Consider the following 18,953-nt stretch of genomic DNA (forward strand, 5'->3'; position numbering starts at 1 on the left):
CTAGAAATGCATGCATGTGTTTGTACGATGCCGTCAATAGAATATGATTTCAAAGACTTAATTGCCGGTATAATCATTCTTAGAATTGGAAATGCAATTAAATTTTGCTAAGCTGGACAAGTTACATGCCTCGACCAAACCTCATAAAAGAGAAATATCAACGAGTATTAAAAGCATATACACAACAGGCACATTTAAGTACCCAATTAAGTCTACGTACATATTTGTTGGCATGCACTCTGATATACATTATCAATACGTTTACCTACCAAAATCGTATTGCTACCTAGCTAACACATTAAAACTTTTTTTAAGGCATTTAGAGCATCATTAAGATTAAGATGACTTGTTCAAACAAGTCTATCTAATTAGATCATGAATTGCTCGTGAACCGTTTGATCGAAATTTTATCATGTTAAAAATGGATGCACTTCTTGTCTATCAAGACGTTGCACTCCATCCCGCTTGCATTATTATAAACAACAACAACAACAACAGTTGAGTATTTTAATAACATAAAATTTTATTATGTTTAACGGTCTACAAACCGAGTTATTCACATATAACTTTCAGCGCACTAGTGATTTATAATAGTAGCTATCCGCGAATGCATTATCAATACTAAATGCATCATTGTAATTACGAAAATGATTCTACATTTTTCCCAACTTCCTATTAAATTTTAACCCTTATCAACCTATATAGATGAATGTGATTAATTCTTACTTTTTTACATGGGCAAGTATTCTCACTATATATATATATATATATATATATATATATATATATATATATATATAGAGAGAGAGAGAGAGAGAGAGAGGAGGAGAGGATCATATGAGATCACTTGTTTAGGTATGAGATCAAATCTTGTGCATCCATGTAATAATTTAATGGTCTATATTGATTTAAGATTTTAAGTTGAAGTGTGTGCGAATGGTGATAAAATGTGTGCGAACAGTGACTAAATGTGTGCGAACGGTGGTTAAATGTGTGCGAATGGTGATTAAGTAAATGCGAACGGTGATTAAATGTGTGCGGACGGAGTGAGTGTGTCAAACAATCTAGACCATTAAAATTTTTTAGATTGGTACAAGATTTGATCTCAAAATATTTTAATGGTCTAGACTGATTAAGATTCCAAGTTGAAGTGTGTGCGAACGGTGATTAAATATGTGTGAATGGAATGCGTGTCAATCAATATCAGTGTTGCAAAAATCGCGCCTAGGCGCTAGGCGGCGCCCGGCCGCGTCGAGGAAGGCCGAAATCGGCCGCCTAGCCTGCCTAGGCCGCCTAGGACGGCCTGCTGGTTTTTTTTTTTTTTTAATTAAAAAAAATTATAAATCATTTAAACTATTAATGTTATAATGTATTAACTAATACTCTAATAGTCTAATTATAAGTAATAACTAATAAGTAATAACTTAATAACTTAATAAAATAATAAGTAATAACTAAATTAAACTAGGCAAAAACTTGTGTGAAACCGTCTCATCATGAGACGGGTCGGGTAAAGATGCAAATGTAACACTTATATGCACAAATGTCATACTTATATGCTCAAACGTGATACTAATCAGAAAATAAAATTTTTGTTACTTATTAGAGTAAATGTAATACTTTTAAGGGAAAATACAATACTTTTACATTTCGATTTAAAAGTATTACATTTTTCCTCAAAAGTATTATATTTGCCTTTATAAGTGAGAGGTACTTGTCAACATTACTTATTATGAAATATGTATTACTTTTTCTCTTATAAGTAACAAAAATTGTATTTTTGATTAGTGTTATATTTGAGCATATAAGTGTGAGATTTGCACATATAAGTATGACATTTGCATGGTGCTTTGACCCGACCCGACCCGTAAAATGAATAAGGATCCGTGAGACGGTCTCACACAAGTGTGACCCATTAAACTAATAAGTAATGCACTAATAATTAATAAATAATAACTAATAACTTAATAAGTATTAAATATTTAACTATTAAAGTGTAAATACTTACAATATTAAACACTTTACAATTATTAACACTTAATTTTTTTTTAAAATTTTTTTATAAAAAAAAAAAAAAAAAACCTAGGCGCCCGCCTAGCGATTTTTGCAACCTTGATCAATATAAACCATTAAAAAAATATTACATGGATGCACAAGATCTAATCTCACGATCTTACCTAAACAAGTGATCTCAATGGAACCATACCCTATATATATATAAAACTTTGGTATGCGTAGGTAGTATATCCCTTTTGGTGGTCTATTTTAGTGTGCGACGTAATAAATGATCTCATATGCATCTGACTTGCTTCACGATTTTGTGGTCCTAAATTTTTTGCAATAGATAGATCACTACAAGACAGCAAATTAAAATTGACGGCAAATAAAAACCAGATTATTATTATTAAATATTGTAATGTAAGATCTAGCTGCTAACTTTTCTGTTAAATTACTTTCTCTTTTTAAAATTATTATTGTGATCATCAACATATTCTATGATTGATACTTCAATTCTTTTAATTTCTTGTAATTTTGTACACTAGCTAGTATGTGGTGGAGTAGGTTGCCCATTCCTACATCACCATCATTAAACAATAATTGGGAATGTAAACCTCTAAAATATAAAATTATGCATTGTATTAAAGTTATCGTCTTCCTAACAAAACAAACAATAAAAATATATGGGGGAAGAAGAAGAGGACAACAATAAAAAGAAAAAGAAAACATAGTATTTTATAAACATTGTCTTTCTAGAATTCTAGAGGGGGTATTATATCAGGAGTAGAATCAAAGCAATATGAATCATGCCATGTTTCTTTCTTAAGATTACATTAATATCTAATACAACTTATACACTAATATCTCTATTTTATTTTAAAATGATTGCATCTCAACCTCGAGAGTTCTCAGCTCATACCTTGAAAACTTAGTAGATGAGGTAAATAACGTAATATGTCTAAATCATTTACAACAACTGCAAGTAATTAATAAAGCTACGCTTTTTGAATTGATTAACCAATTAAATTTTGCCTAGAAACTTCATAATTCATTTTTTCTCATACCTTCTTGATGTGTTTGACTTTGTTTTAAAGAATTGTTCACTTTTCTTTCCTTACATCCTATCAATGCATACCAAGCTGTGTATATATACTCCCACTATTTTCCTATTTATTGCACCACATATTGTTGTTGTTGTTGTTGTTGTTCTTTTACAACATTAATTAACTAGTATGTAGTGAGTTAATCAATTAACGGATAGTCAATAAATATAATACATTTTGAAAAAGATTTATATATAATGTAATGTTTAAAAAAAAAAAACTTTTAAAACTCTTTTTAATGGTGATGCTTTTATAGTAGTATCTTTTCTTTTTCTTCCTCCCACTCGATTTCTTCTTTTTGGTTCCAACTAACCCTTTTTTTTTTGGAACTAGACAACGTACGTAGGAGTTACTAGTTTGCAACATTCGTTTATCTTTTTAAAAAAAGATTTATGATTGAATGGTCATTAACCTGTTTCAATTAGCTTAGTACATTAGTTATTAATTTATTACCAACCGGACCAAACCCAATGCATCGTTACTATTTACAATTTTTTTTAAAGAGTAAGGTTAGACATCCATCTTAAAATTATTCATCCCAATTTTTTCACCTGATATAGCACATCTAATTGGATTATTTAATATTTAATTAAAAGTGTGTGAACTCAACCATTTCATAGAAAAATTTCGTCCCCACCTCATCAAGGGAAAGAAATTTTCCTAGCATCTACCCAATTAATTTTCCAATCAAATATATACAATTCTTAATACTAAAGTACACTTTTCAAAAAAAAAATACTAAAGTACAAAAATGTAATTTCAATCAATAAAGATTATTTTAAATATTATATTTTTTAACTTTAAAATGCATAAATGTTTATCAAATTATACACACTTTTTTAAAATATAATATCGAGAATGGAGTTTCTCTATTCCACACCCACCCTTACGGACCTTATCCCAATTATTGGGAATTGTATTTATAATTTGTACGGTTGAATTGAGTTTCTTATTTGGTTTACTAAAATGATTTTTTTTTTCTTCTTAATTTTAAAAATGTATGGTAGAATTGGAAGAAAGAAAAGTATAAGACGTTGAAAGGCAACAATATGAACAAAACATTGAAATGAAAATAGAAGCGAAAAAGGGAAAGAAAGTGCACATGATCGGGGAAGCCATGAGTACACGGAATCGGTTTCATCATCGTAGCATAGGAGTAAATTGGTATAGATAAAGCACGTGGAAAACACGTGACCGTAGGAATAGCAAGGCGCAGCGTAGTAGATCTGTCTCCATCAACCCATCTACGCCACCTCCACCTTATACGTGACTTACAGTCTGACAGTATAAATCTATACATACAACAAAAGTATGTACATATAAATCTCCAATACATTTATACATCTCTGATAAAAGCTTCCGTCTCGTCTTTTTCCACCCTTCTTTTTCCCATTATTACTCTTCCACCACATCTCTCTTCTTCCTCTCTGTCTTCTTCTTCTTCTTCTTCTTCGTCTTTAGTTTTCTGAAATTTGTTCCTCAGCTGATTGAGGAATTACAGTGCAGGCATTGTTGAAGAATTTGCCAAATATGAGAGTGAAGTGAAAGTTTGAAGCTTTTTTTTTTTTTTTTTTGCTTAGGATTTTACTAATTTTCGCCATGGGAGCTTGCACCTCTAAATCTCACAAGCCTAATCCCTATTCACTCCGCGAAACCCTAGAGGCGCCGCAAGTTCCCGAAACTCCGGCCAACAACGCCGCCGCTGCCGACGCGGGGAAGAAGTCTCCTTTCTTTCCGTTCTACAGTCCCAGCCCGGCGCACTATTTATTTTCTAAGAAATCTCCGGCGACGACGACCGCGAAGAGTGGTGCCTCTACGCCCGGGAGGTTGTTCAAGCGGCCTTTCCCGCCGCCGTCGCCAGCGAAGCATATTAAGTCGTTGCTTTTGCGGCGGCATGGGAGTGTGAAGCCGAACGCGGCGGCGATCCCCGAGGGCGAGGAGGCGGAAGGAGCTGATTTGGATAAGAGTTTTGGGTTCTCAAAACAGTTTACTAGTCGGTACGAGATCGGCGAGGAAGTTGGGCGAGGGCATTTCGGTTATACTTGCTCTGCTACGGGTAAAAAGGGTGAACTTAAGGGTCAACGAGTCGCCGTGAAGGTCATCCCCAAGTCCAAGGTCTCTCTCTCTCTCTTCCTACTCAAAATCTCTGTATATATGAAAGCTCGAAAGTATTCTTACAGAATTGTTTACAGTTCAGTTCTCATATTAATTCTTTGAAGGTCTAGAGATTAGAAAGTTATCTCATTATAATCTTCTGGCTTGAATTATCTAATACCCCGTTTGAATTTTTCTTTTGGGTTGGCGGGCGGAGGTTTGATTCATTGAACCATGATTGATCAAAAGGAAGACAGTCTCCTTTTTCTTTTAGGATTCGTTCTTATGATATCATTGTAATTGTGGATCTGCCGAATTAAAGAGCGTTGAATATTCCCACCAGCTGGTCTAGGAACTCACGCTATAATTTATTTTTAAAATGATTGATGCTATAATATAGTGCTAGTTGAAAGGGGGCATGAAAATTCAAAACGAGATTTTGCCAATAAAAAACTATAATATATGAAGGAGATCATCCAGTAATTTGTTAGTGGCCTATAAAGTTGGAGCCAAAATGCATTTTGAAGCTGCTTTTGATGCATAAAGAGAACTAGCTTGTTGGCTTTGACTTGATACATTAAACTTGAAAGACCTCTTCTTTGCTTGAATTGCGAACTTGCTTTACTGGCAGGCAATGGTTTCCTCGAGGAGGATTTGGAAGTTCAGGGTGGTGATTTTGTTTTGCAAATTGCACCACTTTAAAATGATTAGTATGAACTAGATTGAGTAGAAAAGAGATCCCCTAGTTATCTAGTGAATAATATATGCGGTGAGCTTAAGATTCAATATGTGGCCAATCTGCTGACAAGAAACTTTATGTGAAGTTGTGGTTGTGAAAGCTGAAAGTAGTGTGATTCAAGGTTATGATGTAAAGTACTTCCTCAGAAATTAGTTTTCCCACAGTTTGAGCTTAGGTGATTGTTCGATGGTATCAGCAGTGTCAATGCTCGATATTGAGTTTTCATTTTTTTGGGCTGATATAGTGTTAGGTTTGTGAAAGATGATCTTGAGGACTGCATCTTTCCTCCCGATATAAAGTAACAGAACCCTATCTTACTCTAATTTTGTTGCTCACCAGATGACAACAGCTATTGCAATTGAGGACGTGAGGAGGGAAGTAAAAATATTGCGAGCCTTGACAGGACATAGCAATCTTGTGCAGTTTTATGAAGCGTTTGAAGATCAAGAAAACGTCTATATAGTAATGGAGTAAGAATGTCGTATTCCATTTAATATCAGATTCTATGTTCTATTATCATGAGATCTGATCTTCATCACACATTTTTCAGGTTGTGCCTTGGTGGAGAGCTCCTAGATAGGATACTTGCAAGGTATTAACTTTGGCTGGTGTTTAATTTTGATCTCATAATATGTATTTTTTTCATTCTTTTCTTAAGCGCTTAACTTGTTTCATAGGGGTGGAAAATACTCTGAAGATGATGCAAGGGCTGTTATGATACAAATATTAAATGTTGTTGCATTTTGTCATTTACAAGGTGTGGTGCACCGTGATCTTAAACCCGAGGTAAAAAGTGCAGTTAACCCCTTAATGCAACATATGTTGCTATGCAAATTATTGAAGAAATATTAGTTCTGATAAGCCTCTTCTGCAATTCTACTTAATAATTTGTATCTTTATCTCTTGTCAGAATTTTCTGTTTTCTTCCAAGGATGAAAGTTCGCAGTTGAAAGCTATAGATTTTGGTTTATCAGATTTTGTCAGGCCGGGTTAGTTTTTTCCATGTGTTTGAGTAATCTTATTTCTTTGTTGTACATCCCTGATGGCCAATATATACTAATACGTCTGATACTCCGTATTTGTTATCGTTTGCAGATGAAAAGCTTAATGATATTGTTGGCAGTGCCTACTATGTTGCACCTGAAGTTCTACAGAGATCATATAGTACAGAGGCTGATGTATGGAGTGTAGGCGTGATTGCATACATTCTTTTATGTGGTAGTCGTCCATTTTGGGCCCGAACTGAATCTGGAATATTTCGAGCAGTCCTAAAGACTGACCCCAGTTTTGATGAAGGGCCTTGGCCTTCATTATCTTCAGAGGCTAAAGACTTTGTCAAGCGGCTGCTAAATAAGGATCCCCGCAAAAGAATGTCAGCTGCTCAAGCGTTATGTAAGTTTTTGTTTTCATCCAATAAGTTTTGAATTTTCCTATTCTTTAATCTTCCTGCCATTCATAATCTTTAGTTTTTCAGGTCATCCTTGGATCCGGAGTCACAGTGACATAAAAGTGCCTCTTGATATTCTTGTGTTCAAACTCATGAAGAGCTATATGCGATCTTCATCTTTGCGTAAGGCTGCAATGAGGGTGCGTATTGATTACTCGAGTATTAGCATAACTAAATTTCAACTGTGTATAAAATCTTTCCGTGTGATTCTAAACACTTTTCCTTGGTTGATCTTTCAAGACATCAGCTATTGTTTTCTTGCACCTTTGCAGGCATTGTCTAAAACATTAACAGAAGATGAGCTATTCTATCTGAGGGAGCAATTTGCTTTATTGGAGCCAGACAAAAATGGCAGTATAAAATTGGATAATGTTAAAACAGTAAGTACTTCCTACCCAAATCCTTCTCTCTTTCCATAACAAGGAAAATTTTCTCTTAATTATTTTCCTTTAAGCAGGCTCTGATGAAAATTGCCACGAACGCTATGAAGGAATCGCGTGTACCTGATTTTCTTGCTGCGGTAGGTCACAGTCGCTTTTTGTGGTTGGCAATGTCTTTTAAGTTATTGTGAATAACTTCCTTTCAATTGTATTGTGACAGCTAAATGCGCTTCAATACAGAAGAATGGAATTTGAAGAATTCTGTGCAGCAGCGCTTAGTGTCCATCAGTTAGAGGCTCTCGAACGTTGGGAGCAACATGCTCGCTGTGCATATGAAATTTTTGAGAAAGATGGAAACAGGGCGATTATGATTGAAGAACTGGCATCAGTAAGTTGAACTTTCCCCATCATTTTTTCCTGTTAAGTCAAATATTTGCACAAAAGATTCCTTAGTTCCATTTTGACGTGGTCCATATGCAAGAGAAACAAATAGATGCTTAATTTCGTTTTCAGGAACTTGGGCTAAGTCCTTCTGTCCCAGTTCACGCTGTTCTCCAGGACTGGATAAGGCATACTGATGGAAAGCTAAGTTTCCTTGGATTTGTCAAACTCTTGCATGGTCCCTCCACCAGAACACTCGTCAAGGTGCAGTAAAGCAGTTGAAGCATGCTTCAAAAAGGCATGAACTCACTCCCACAGTCCCACCCACAGTTGATAACAGAGTTTTGATCAAGTTGGTTATATATCGTTTACTCTTAACCACGGGATTCTTAGAACACAATAGTGTATCCACCAGGGTGACCACTGGGTGGAGAGTTTTCAATGGTGTGCAATAGCTCTTGGTAGAATCTATTGAAAGCTCCCTTTTCATGGTTTATATTCTTTATTTTTTTTTCTCCTTTTCTTTTTCTTTTTTCATTGATAATCAGAGGGTTTGTTGTGATCTTTTAGTAGATGGGGTATGTGTTAACATAGCATCTCCTTCATGGTAGAAATCACTAGGGTGTGTCTATAGGACTCAATCATGATTGTATTTGGAATCTGGATTATATGTATAGAAGCAATGGAATTACTGTTGAAACATTGTTGGCAACAATGCCTCTTTTGCCCCCCAACTATCTCCTTATGAAAACATTGCAAACATTACTTGGATGTACCATTAAATTGTTTCCCACTATTTAATGCAAAAAACCTCTAAAGAGTAAGTTGTGTGTGAGATCGTTTCACATGAAACGTGTAAAACTTCTCTATGCATTTATAAAACTTCTCTATGCATTTATAAAAAATATTACACGTTTCACATTAGACTTATTGCTATTCTAAATAATGACAGCATGAATTCTCAAACTGAAATGAAAAAGAGCTGATATGATTTGAGGATTGAATCACAAACATCCCTCTAAAACTTGGGTTATGTATTCTCATTTAAAGAGAAAAGCAGCTAGCAAGATTCATACATAATAACAAGTAAATTATTCAACATGAGATAAGCCAAAGTGCACATGAAAGAAGCAACAAAACTTCTCCTGTGGGAAACAATAGTTTCATCATCATGTTTACGTTGTAGAATCGACGAAACAATTGAATGCAATACATGGAAGTTTTGTTCAAATGGCAAATATCAGCTACAGGGCAAATAAGTTTAAACTACAAAGAGAATCTACACTTACATAATTGCATGGCTGATGATCCTGCTCCTTCTCCCTTTGTTTAAAATCCTCCTATCTGGAAGAGAGCTGTTGATACAGCTCATCAGCCAATGCCTGCCTCATGCTTTCGCCATAATAATGGAAAGACTTCTCGTTCTCTAACACCCGTGGTGATGACCCATTCTCGTCTGGTTCCTTCCAGAGCTCCGGTTCAGGCTCCCTCGCAATCTGGCATAAGTTATGCAAAACGCAGCAGGCAACAATTGTTTGAGGCGCATGAGTTAGACCCACATTCAAGTTCTGAAGAATCTTCCACCTTCCCTTCAACAAACCAATGGCTTCCTCAACCATCTTTCTACCCTTCATCAGTGCTTCGTCGAACGCATTCTGAGCAGGACTTCCAGTCCTGTTCCACGAAAACGGAGTGAGCAAAAACGACAGCAACGGGAAGCCCCAATCTCCAACAATGTAAGGCCTAACATGCTGTCCCCTCACATTGATCACCTTGTCCCAAACAATATCCCCCGAAATCAACCTATTATACAACAAGCTATCCCTGAAATGAGTAGCATCATCAAACCCGCCGGGAGATTTCACACAAACATCCCAAAAGATTTTCTTGTGATCAGCAACAACCTGAAGCAAAATCGAAGGGAACCCATAGCGGCAGTAATACATGGAAGAGTTAATCGTGTCAGAGGGGAGATGATGGAGTCTCACGGGGGTTCCATCAATGGCCCCACAAACGTTAGGCAGTAAGGTGAGCTCTTGAAACCCCTGAGTGGTCTCCACCAACCTTCGGCGACTCACAGGGATCTTAATGAACTCAGGGTAGAGCTTAGTGGCCAAGAGGCGAGTAACCATATTAGTAATTTTGGAAATTAGGTAAGGTTCGAGCCCGTAACGAGAAGCTAGGGTTTTAGCGGAGAGGCCATGGGATAACCTAGAAAGAACCATAGCCACAGCATAATCAGACGGGAGAGAGAGCTGGGACTGAGTGATGTAGGGTTTGAGCTTATCAACAACAGTGGTAAACACCGGGTAAGAGAGACCATAGAGAGATCGCCACTGGGCGTCACGGAGAGGGGCTTCCATGGCCCATATGTGCTCCGTCGATAGGGCACGGAACGCCGCGACGGAGAATTCCGCGGCGGAAGGGGACGAAGGATTATTGGAATTAGGGATTTTAGCCTTCTTCTTAGGCGGGTGGGAGGCGATGTAGGAGAGAACGGAAGCTATGGTGAAGAAGAGAAGAGGCGCGGCGGAGGTGGAGGTGAGGAGAGAGGTCGGAGAGGAGGGGGAGGCGGCGTCGGAGAGGACGGAGGTGGCGGGATCGAGGTGGTTATGGAGGTGGAGTAGATTTGAGAGCATAAGCATGAATGACTGATCCATCTCTCTCTCTCTCCCTTGCTCCCAGTTAGCTTTCGGCTGAAGAGAGAAGTAGAAATCGTTTGTTGGGTGGTTTTGGTTCCCCGACGGCGGTTGCGCCTATCTCCGGTGGACAATTGAAGATTATAAAACGACGACGTATAACCGGCCTACACGAATAATCAAAATGCAATAGTGCCCCCCTAAAGTCCCACTTTTAATACATTTTACCCCCTAAAGTCCCACTTTTTATACATTTCACCCCTAAAGTTTAATTCTAAACACAATCAGTCCCAAAACTTATCAATTTCAGGCCACAAAGTAGGAGCCGCTACATAAAAATATAAATGGGGGTAAATAGTTGTTAGGTGATTGGATTAGTAAGTTTAACTAGTTGATTGTTCTAGCTGATTGTAGAAAATTTTTTGATAAATTAACTGTTAGCTGATAACGAATTACATTAAAAAATGATTTTCTAAAAAAACTGTTTTGAGTAGCTTTTTGAATTTTAACATTTTTTAACAATAAGCTGCTACGAAAAGTTATTTACTCAAACACTCATATTGGTTGTTTAATCAAGTCAAACATATAATAATGGTCAAATAAGTTAAAATTGACTGATAAACTAATTATGTTTCCAAACAAGACCAGTCTCCCTTCCATGTGGGAGTGTAAACCGAGTGCCACTAGACACAAGATCTTTGACATAGACTATAGTATATAATTGCACTTCACTATAGAAAACATACTATTATCCATTTGAGTGTTTATGAGACTAAAATCTCGAAGTTAAGTATTTGAAATGAAAATGATTGAAAAAAATTATAACAAATACTATTTTATAGAAAATCATAAGTATTTCAAAAAAAATTCAAAATTAAGTATTTAGCCGTGTATAGTAACATAATTGGTGAAAGTTGATTTTGAGTTTTACATTAAAAAAAAAATATTTATCTTTCATGTGTTGTATTGAATGTTGTTCCATAATATTGTTTAACATGTGCAACATATTTAGGCTTTTAGATAGGTTTGAACAGTCCAAATAGCCAACTTTTTGAGCCTGTGACATTCTTTGGATGAGAGTCACCAAGGTGTCAACTGAGCACAATATGCTTGGCAAATAGTTAACTTAATTATCTATTGTATTGGATTTATTAAGCCAATTAAGTAACTAATATTCCAAAGACTCATTTGCCCTTTTATCACATACGGTTATAACGGAATCTTGTTTGGTTTCCTCTGCTTGTACATACCATGATTATTTTTAACAATAACACTTACATTTGGAAAGACTAAACTATATATTAAAAAAAATCCAGAAATTGACACGTGCTTTAGTCTTCTTTATTCTTCTTTGGTGGGAGGATGACCTCATAGTTGTTGTGGTTAGTCAACCGTGGGGGTTGGTAGGCCTTTCACTTTTGACATGGTGAACCGTTATCCCATATCTAATGCCCTTTAAATGACGCTATGTCAATCGTGCTTGGCTGGTATTACATGTATGGTCTCTCAGCTTGTCCTCCACGTGATTTTGACTGCTATATGGTCCAATAAGACATAGGCTTCCCAAGGCAATCACTTAATTAAAACCAATGACAATTATTAGGGAGTATAACATTGGTTATTAATCCAATTAATTTCATAAAGTCTTTATAAATATTTATGATGTAAACAATTAACTATTTTAATTTGCCTCACAAATACACCGAACTCAAGACTTTAGATGAGTTTAGAAGATAAAATGTAAATTTTGCTCATATGTAATAACTTATAAACCACACAAAAAATGTAAATTGTACACACGGCTCACCGAATTGGCCTGGTGTTGACAATAATAAGGTAAATTGCACTCACGTACTCGATTGAGAGACAGTTCACAAGAATTAACTCGTGACCATCCGATATAAGAATTATATTCCATCAACTTACCACCATTTGATGTTTTCTTTCTTGAATCTTCCATTCTCATCAGCCCTAGCTCAACTACATTATTAAGGATTGTAAAGCATGCAGAGCAATGAGAGCATCACGTACATGTTTGCATGATTTACCAATTTTAAGGTTCTTGGACGAGGAATTATAATTTTACAATGTTTTTATATATATATATAAAAAAAAAAAAAGGCGTTTACAACATTGTACGTAGAATTATGAGTTATGGACACAGAATTAAGAAACTAACAATAACTCTGATCTACACTTGACAAAGAAAACTAGAGATTCGATAATTAACCTGCATCGATCCACTGTTATTAGGAACGAGGCATGGACACAGAAGAAAAACCTCTACAAGACATTTCATGAACCGCAGGATTGAAGCCCAAGCAACCTAGGAGCCCTTGCTTGTATGGCAAGAATGTTTTCCTCCTCAGCTCCTCCGAGATCGTCCGGTTCATCGTGTAATGCAGTTCGTGAGCCGAAACCGGTCCTCTCCTCCTCGAGATTGACCCGGATCCCTCGCTGTCTGTTGTAGACCTAAAGCTGTAATTCACGTCTTCTTTACTCTTCTTCTTGTTCTTCAGCTCTGATGAGTATTTCTTCATCTTCTGTGTGCTACTCGCCCGACCTTCCGACGCGCTTCTGAACAGCAGAAGATCCTTCAGCTTCCATCTTCCCGACAACATGGTTGAGATGAACGAGGAGGAAACGGAGTTGTTGTTTGTGTTTTCTTGACCGGTTTGTTTCCGGTCGAATACCAAATCCGAGGCTCGGAATGGGGACAGAGATCTCGTTGCCTTGTGCCGAGGATTATTATTCGAACGGATTTCTCTTCCTCGTCCTCGTTTGTCGGCATCGTTCTCCGTTTTCGGCGAACGCCGTACTTCCTTAACCGTTTTGTCGGGATATTTAGGAGAGCTACGAGGTTTTTCGCCGTGTTCCGGCCGCAGCGACGGCGGCTTAAGAGGCTTGATCTTGCCGGACTCAAACAGCTCGTCGGCGGCGGACAAATAAGCCTTCTCCAACGGCCCGCTGAACTCGAAAACAAAATCTCTATCATCATCCTCGTATTCTCCATTAATTCCGTCGAAATCACGCCTAGGTTTCGGAACTCCTGGCTTCTCTTCCCAGCTGAACGGAACCGCGCCGCCGCCGAGGAAGCGGGTGGGGCTGCCGGGGGCGCTGGCGAAGCCGGCGCCAAAATGCGGAGGACTAGACGGCGCGCTGATGTAGGGGGTAGTGCACGCGCTGTCGAAGTTGAAGTCCACCGGCGGCGAGGGCATCACCGTCTCCATCTCTAATAATTCAGCGAAGAAACTATGACTTTTCTCCCTGCGAATCTGTTTGTTTGTAAAAGTATATATATAGAGAGTGGGGAAGAAGGGTACTCAGGTCAGATTGGGCAAGCTGGAAAGTGTGCTTATAAGTTATAATATTAAGCAGAGAAATATAGAAATGAAGAAAATTTGACTAGAGAGGGATGGTGAGCCGCCGCCATGAATATATAGTCTGGAGGTATGGTAGCAGCATAGGTAGACTCGTAGTTTTTGTGAATGGTTTTCCTTTCATGTTTTCGGGGGTAGAATCGTCACTTCAGTAAAATAACAAAAAATGATATTGATTAAACCATTAGGTGTCAAATTAACCTAACTAATGAAACTAATTTGGCAGATGTTCATAAGTTTAGTGGAACAACCAAAGTAACAACCTAAGTCCACAAGGCCTACCCTACAATAGTTATACCATGGACCCGAGTGGGTCCACGTTACAAGTTGAACTCGTGTCCATTTACATACTAAATGTTCACAGTTTGAACGGTGAACATTCAATATGTAAATTATGTATTTTGAACTCAGATCCACAGAATAATTTGTCCCTAGCCTAATGGGCCATTATTAAATATCATTTAATGTGTCATGTATAAAGCTTCAACCTCATAAAATATGACTCTTTTGAACAGTTAGCGTGATCACTATATATATTTGGTTGTTAGTATTTTGGGAGAGCCAAAGTATAAACAGTATTTTTTTTTAACATTGTACGTGAGTCCGACTCTAGCAACAATTGTACTTTAATATTACTCCGTATTTTTTTAGTCACATATATTAATTATTCTTAATATTCTTTATTGACTAAACTGTTTAAGTATAAATATAATTCTTTTAAATTTTATGAAATAACTTCTTTTATATTGATTTAATGGGGACAGAAGAAGTTGAGTGTGAACGACTATTGTTTAAAATGACTTTTGCCTACTTCAATTTAATGCAATTCTCCGGAGGAATTCTTTTTGATTATATTGACCTAAAGGACTTTAGGCCAATCTTGTCTTGTAATATGGGAGACTAGTCGACTAGATATGTGGTCATGATTGGAAATTAGAGGAATATAAAACTCATAGCCAATTAATACTTCAAAATGTACACGATAAATTTATCATGTTCTGTTTATAATTACTTTTTAACTTATTGAAGCACAAAGAACCAATACAGCTCATGACCTCTCATTTAGGAGAGTCACTTTTGTCACTAAATCAGAAGGTCATCGACAGAATTATGGTTTATCTATTTGGCTACCATTTTTGAGTTTCGTTTTTGGAAATTCTCATAATAAAATGATCTAGAAGAGATGAGATCAAACTAGTAATTTGGTCAGTAATGAGCGGCTGCAAATTGGTATTCTTCAAATTTATATTTTATTTGGGCCCTTTCATGAAACAAAGGAAACAAGTCTCCAACAAAAGTACAAAACAGCCGCACTAGGAAACAATACGTGGGCTATGTACATACCATGAAAATGAAACAAATAAACGATGAAACCTACCCTTATAAATAAAAAACTTCACTAAAAGTAATCTGAGAAGTTGCAGAAGTAGCATACTAGCATAAATAATCAGCTACAACTCAACTATCCAACAATAAAAATTACAACAAAATTGATCAGTTTGTCAGGAAGAACTTGAAGGCAACATGCCATAACTGAAAATCTACTCAACAAGAATTACCTTGTTAGCTTTCTGGTAATGGGAGAAAAAGAATGATTAATCAACAGAACGTCGTGTTATATATACACAGACAGGCACTGCACATCTACATTTCTTGATCCGCTCGTAGGAAGCTCTCAAATGGTGTTCCCTTGAGGGTCTTTTCGATATCACCCCAATTCTCAACCTGTGAAGACAAAGGCCCTTTGTGTATCTTAATCTGTCGACTATGTAACTCTCTATGTGGGACTGTAAGGAAATCTTGAACATCAATGAGTTTCTGTGAAACGAATGGCGAGATATACAGTCAATAAATCCAGAAATCTAAACTGCAGAAGAAAATTATTAAGTGATGGTAAATAGTTTAGGCATCTTACAGTTCGGTTTTGTATTATGTCCTCGTAGTAAAGGATGATATGCCTAGTACTTTTGAAGGACTCCAAGCCTTTCGTCACCAACTCCTCCGCTTGCCTTAGGATTGGAATCAGCAGTGTTGTGTTTATCACTGGTTTGTATCTAGCAAGTATTTCAGCCTGGAACAGTATTACCATGTTTAGGAGTCGGGAATTTAACCTTCTTTCTGATGCACGGGAATTGTGCTCCCCCATTTCAATAAGTGTGTGTGTGTGTGCATGTGTGAGATAGAGAGAGAGAGGGACCTCTAGAGGAGAATGCACGTGAGATTTGTGAGTTCCATTTAGTGGCTTTGCATTTTGATCATAGGAGTTTGCAAGTATTGAAACCATTCTACGCAAAAGATTTCTTCTGAAGAGAAAAATTGTGGAAACTCCTTTCCTTTTAAAGTATTCAACAATTTCCTCATGATTTTGAAGTAGACCCTGCAATGAAATCAAGAAATGTTTTAAGGCAGTAGAAAGGCGTAAGTAGGGGAAAAAAGGGTCACGGAGGAGATGCTGGCTTCAAAGGGCATTGCCTATATCATTCTACACATTCAAACAAAGAAAAAAGAAAACATTAAAGTTATTTCCTTGCTAATAGAGAATCCTCAGTACTAATAGCTTCACTCCTTCCACCAAAAAGTTCCAACAGCTTACAGAAGTCGCCATATGAACAATACAATTGTTCCTTCTTTTATATTGATACTGTAGAAGATGATAGAACCATAATATAAGGTAGACTCCAGAACTAGAACATATAAAGATAACCCTATAGTTTTTCTTCTTCATTTAAAAAAAAATAAAATAAAATAAAAATTCTGATCTCTTTTTGTGGGTCTTCATGTGCAGCAGTGTAGGCAGTTTTTTTATCCATTACTTTATAGGAGTATTTATTTTCAGTTACGGGTTTTAGTGGCATCCAATGATAACTAAATATGAGATATGTAGACTTTGTAGGCAGTCTTTTTCTCAATTATGAAAGCAGCAATGAAAAAGAAATTACAATTAATGTCATGGACATAGTGAAACAACTATACAGCCAATCACTCCTCACTGTCTTTTACCTGATATAGTAAAACAGCCTGGCACGCATCTAACAACCAGACTTTTTAAGCTATTAAGTTTCAGAAAGCAAACAAGTAATAGATGCTGATGGAAACAATTAAACTAGGCATTATGCAAAATAAGAAAATAGGTGGAAGGAATTGTTGCCGATTATAAATTTTCATGAAGAAAGTGGTATTTCATTAAGCTCCCTGCTCTTAATCAGATATCACAAAATTATCTTAATATTGCAAAACTATAGAAAATTTGAACTTTGCAGAGATTTCAATTCAGAATAGAAGCACAGCATGAATCTAGGATACTTTTAATACTAAAAGTTTAAAAGGGGAGGGCCGCAAGAGTGCCAATTGATAATCTTGATGTAGGGAGTAGACTATTTAAGGTTATACAGGTTAAATACAAGCATTTAAACCAATAAAGATGTGCTAGTTAAAAAAGAATGCCACCCATGGAATTGGGAATAAAATTCTTCGGGGAGGCCTCACCTGATTAAGCATCCATTTCAGCCCAACTGCAGCTGTACACTCATTCTTGGAAGCACTAGTAAACCAGTCTAGATTATAGATGTTGTCCAAAGTGTCCACAATAGTTGATATGTTACTCCTCCGGACTTTGACAGAAAAAATCTCCCCATTGGAGCTGATATTCGTGTGATTGTTTAACAGTGTCTCGAACCATCCACTACCAGACCTCTGTGTCGACAAAATTGCAAAATACCGTACTGGATTGCAAGCACACTCAGCACTACACATGTCAAAAACAACATCAGCAACGTTAGCATCGAATAGCAATCTACAACGTTGGAACAATCAACAACTTACCGGCTAAAAGTCTTTGGCTTGGGAAAGTGCACATAAGGTCTCTCTGAAGGTTCAATATGAGGTGGTTCACATACATTCTCCCCACCAATAGCAGGAATCTTTATTACTTGTCTATTGGTGTGGCTACCAATTTGCTTAAGACAGATTGAGCATATATAGACTCCACATAGCATTGCAACAGATAAGACCACCATTCTCAATAACAGTGGAGATTTCTTTGGAGGCTTTATGATCAATGCATCCTGAAATGGACATAATAATAATATGATAAAGCAGAACTTATCAACTTAGGCATATCAAATCAAGATAGAGTTTTCCACAAAAGGAATAAGAACCAAAGACTCAAAATCCCCAAATGCATCTTGATTAAGCTCATTGAGAACACAATACACTGAAACATCGAAAAAGGCCTAAAATTTTGCCAAATATATTTTAAGCGTAACTTTTATAGCGATGCCGAGATCGAGAAAACGCATTTAGACACCAAAAGAAGAGTAAAAGATAAAATTTTGAAGCAAAATACTAAAAAATCCGGGGAGGAAGAGGATTAGAAGCACGCACCTTCGAGAAGAAACAAAGATCTTCAGCCATGGGAAGTGTTCTCTTAAAAAGGAAGACAAGCAAAAGACATTTGGGAGTTAAGATTCTCAAGTGTTCTTTCCCCTTTTCTTTCTAGCTTTATCCATTTGCCCGTTCTGCACACATGCATACACACACACACAGCCAGTTGTATGTATATGAGGTGAGAGAAGTAAATCCTGCTTTAGCTTTTTATCACGAAGATGATGAAAAACAAAATGATGATGAAACCTATTCCTGCGTTCGAACGTTATCGCGCTTTCCTCTTTCACTGTTTGCTTTAAGATTTTCCGTCTGATTTACACTCCTCTCTTCTCTTCTCTTCTCTCTCTGATGGAGACGGGGGACTCCAAGTTGGTCGGATCCGATTCGGATCCATATAACGGAAAAG

At 36.8% G+C, this 18,953-nt stretch overlaps 4 protein-coding genes across 5 annotated transcripts; 1 reads left to right on the plus strand and 3 right to left on the minus strand.

Moving 5' to 3' along the window:
- The first annotated feature begins 4,481 nt into the window (after positions 1-4,481).
- On the plus strand, positions 4,482-8,913 carry LOC116029972 (CDPK-related kinase 5-like). The gene is made up of 11 exons (XM_031272034.1): positions 4,482-5,216; positions 6,274-6,404; positions 6,485-6,526; positions 6,612-6,720; positions 6,845-6,923; positions 7,030-7,326; positions 7,409-7,521; positions 7,654-7,761; positions 7,839-7,901; positions 7,982-8,149; positions 8,275-8,913. Exons 1-11 carry the CDS (start codon positions 4,701-4,703, stop codon positions 8,413-8,415), a joined length of 1,767 nt encoding a protein of 588 aa, XP_031127894.1. The 5' UTR covers positions 4,482-4,700; the 3' UTR covers positions 8,416-8,913.
- Positions 8,914-9,155: 242 nt separating this feature from the next.
- LOC116030065 (protein ALP1-like) lies at positions 9,156-10,906 on the minus strand. The gene has a single exon (XM_031272174.1). The coding sequence runs from the start codon at positions 10,800-10,802 to the stop codon at positions 9,483-9,485; it is 1,320 nt and encodes a 439-aa protein (XP_031128034.1). The 5' UTR covers positions 10,803-10,906; the 3' UTR covers positions 9,156-9,482.
- Positions 10,907-12,889: 1,983 nt separating this feature from the next.
- On the minus strand, positions 12,890-14,504 carry LOC116029015. Its single transcript, XM_031270885.1, has 2 exons — positions 14,486-14,504; positions 12,890-14,103 (listed from the first exon to the last, which is right to left on the minus strand). Exons 1-2 carry the CDS (start codon positions 14,502-14,504, stop codon positions 13,031-13,033), a joined length of 1,092 nt encoding a protein of 363 aa, XP_031126745.1. The 3' UTR covers positions 12,890-13,030.
- Positions 14,505-15,394: 890 nt separating this feature from the next.
- Positions 15,395-18,918, minus strand: LOC116028539. Of its 2 annotated transcripts, XM_031270273.1 has the most exons (7): positions 18,794-18,913; positions 18,545-18,678; positions 17,984-18,225; positions 17,648-17,906; positions 16,359-16,538; positions 16,077-16,232; positions 15,395-15,979 (listed from the first exon to the last, which is right to left on the minus strand). In XM_031270273.1, the coding sequence occupies exons 2-7, from the start codon at positions 18,572-18,574 to the stop codon at positions 15,806-15,808; spliced, it is 1,041 nt and encodes a 346-aa protein (XP_031126133.1). In that variant the 5' UTR covers positions 18,575-18,678; positions 18,794-18,913; the 3' UTR covers positions 15,395-15,805. The 2 variants fall into 2 exon arrangements, with proteins under 2 accessions (XP_031126133.1, XP_031126132.1); XM_031270272.1 differs by having other exon boundaries at positions 18,545-18,918.
- Between the last annotated feature and the right edge of the window lie 35 nt (positions 18,919-18,953).

The sequence above is a fragment of the Ipomoea triloba genome, chromosome 9, assembly GCF_003576645.1.
Source record: "Ipomoea triloba cultivar NCNSP0323 chromosome 9, ASM357664v1".
Taxonomy (NCBI): Eukaryota; Viridiplantae; Streptophyta; class Magnoliopsida; order Solanales; family Convolvulaceae; genus Ipomoea; species Ipomoea triloba.

Bases quoted from the DNA above. Each gene is read 5' to 3' on its own strand.
- LOC116029972 (XM_031272034.1), top strand. From the start codon at position 4,701: ATGGGAGCTTGCACCTCTAAATCTCACAAGCCTAATCCCTATTCACTC. The intron at 7,327-7,408 runs GTAAGTTTTTGT...TTAGTTTTTCAG, and splicing joins GTCAGCTGCTCAAGCGTTAT to GTCATCCTTGGATCCGGAGT. The intron at 8,150-8,274 runs GTAAGTTGAACT...TTTCGTTTTCAG, and splicing joins TGATTGAAGAACTGGCATCA to GAACTTGGGCTAAGTCCTTC.
- LOC116030065 (XM_031272174.1), bottom strand. From the start codon at position 10,802: ATGGATCAGTCATTCATGCTTATGCTCTCAAATCTACTCCACCTCCAT.
- LOC116028539 (XM_031270272.1), bottom strand. From the start codon at position 18,574: ATGGCTGAAGATCTTTGTTTCTTCTCGAAG. The intron at 16,539-17,647 runs GTGAGGCCTCCC...ATTTCATTGCAG, and splicing joins TGAAATGGATGCTTAATCAG to GGTCTACTTCAAAATCATGA. The intron at 16,233-16,358 runs GTCCCTCTCTCT...ATACTGTTCCAG, and splicing joins ACGTGCATTCTCCTCTAGAG to GCTGAAATACTTGCTAGATA.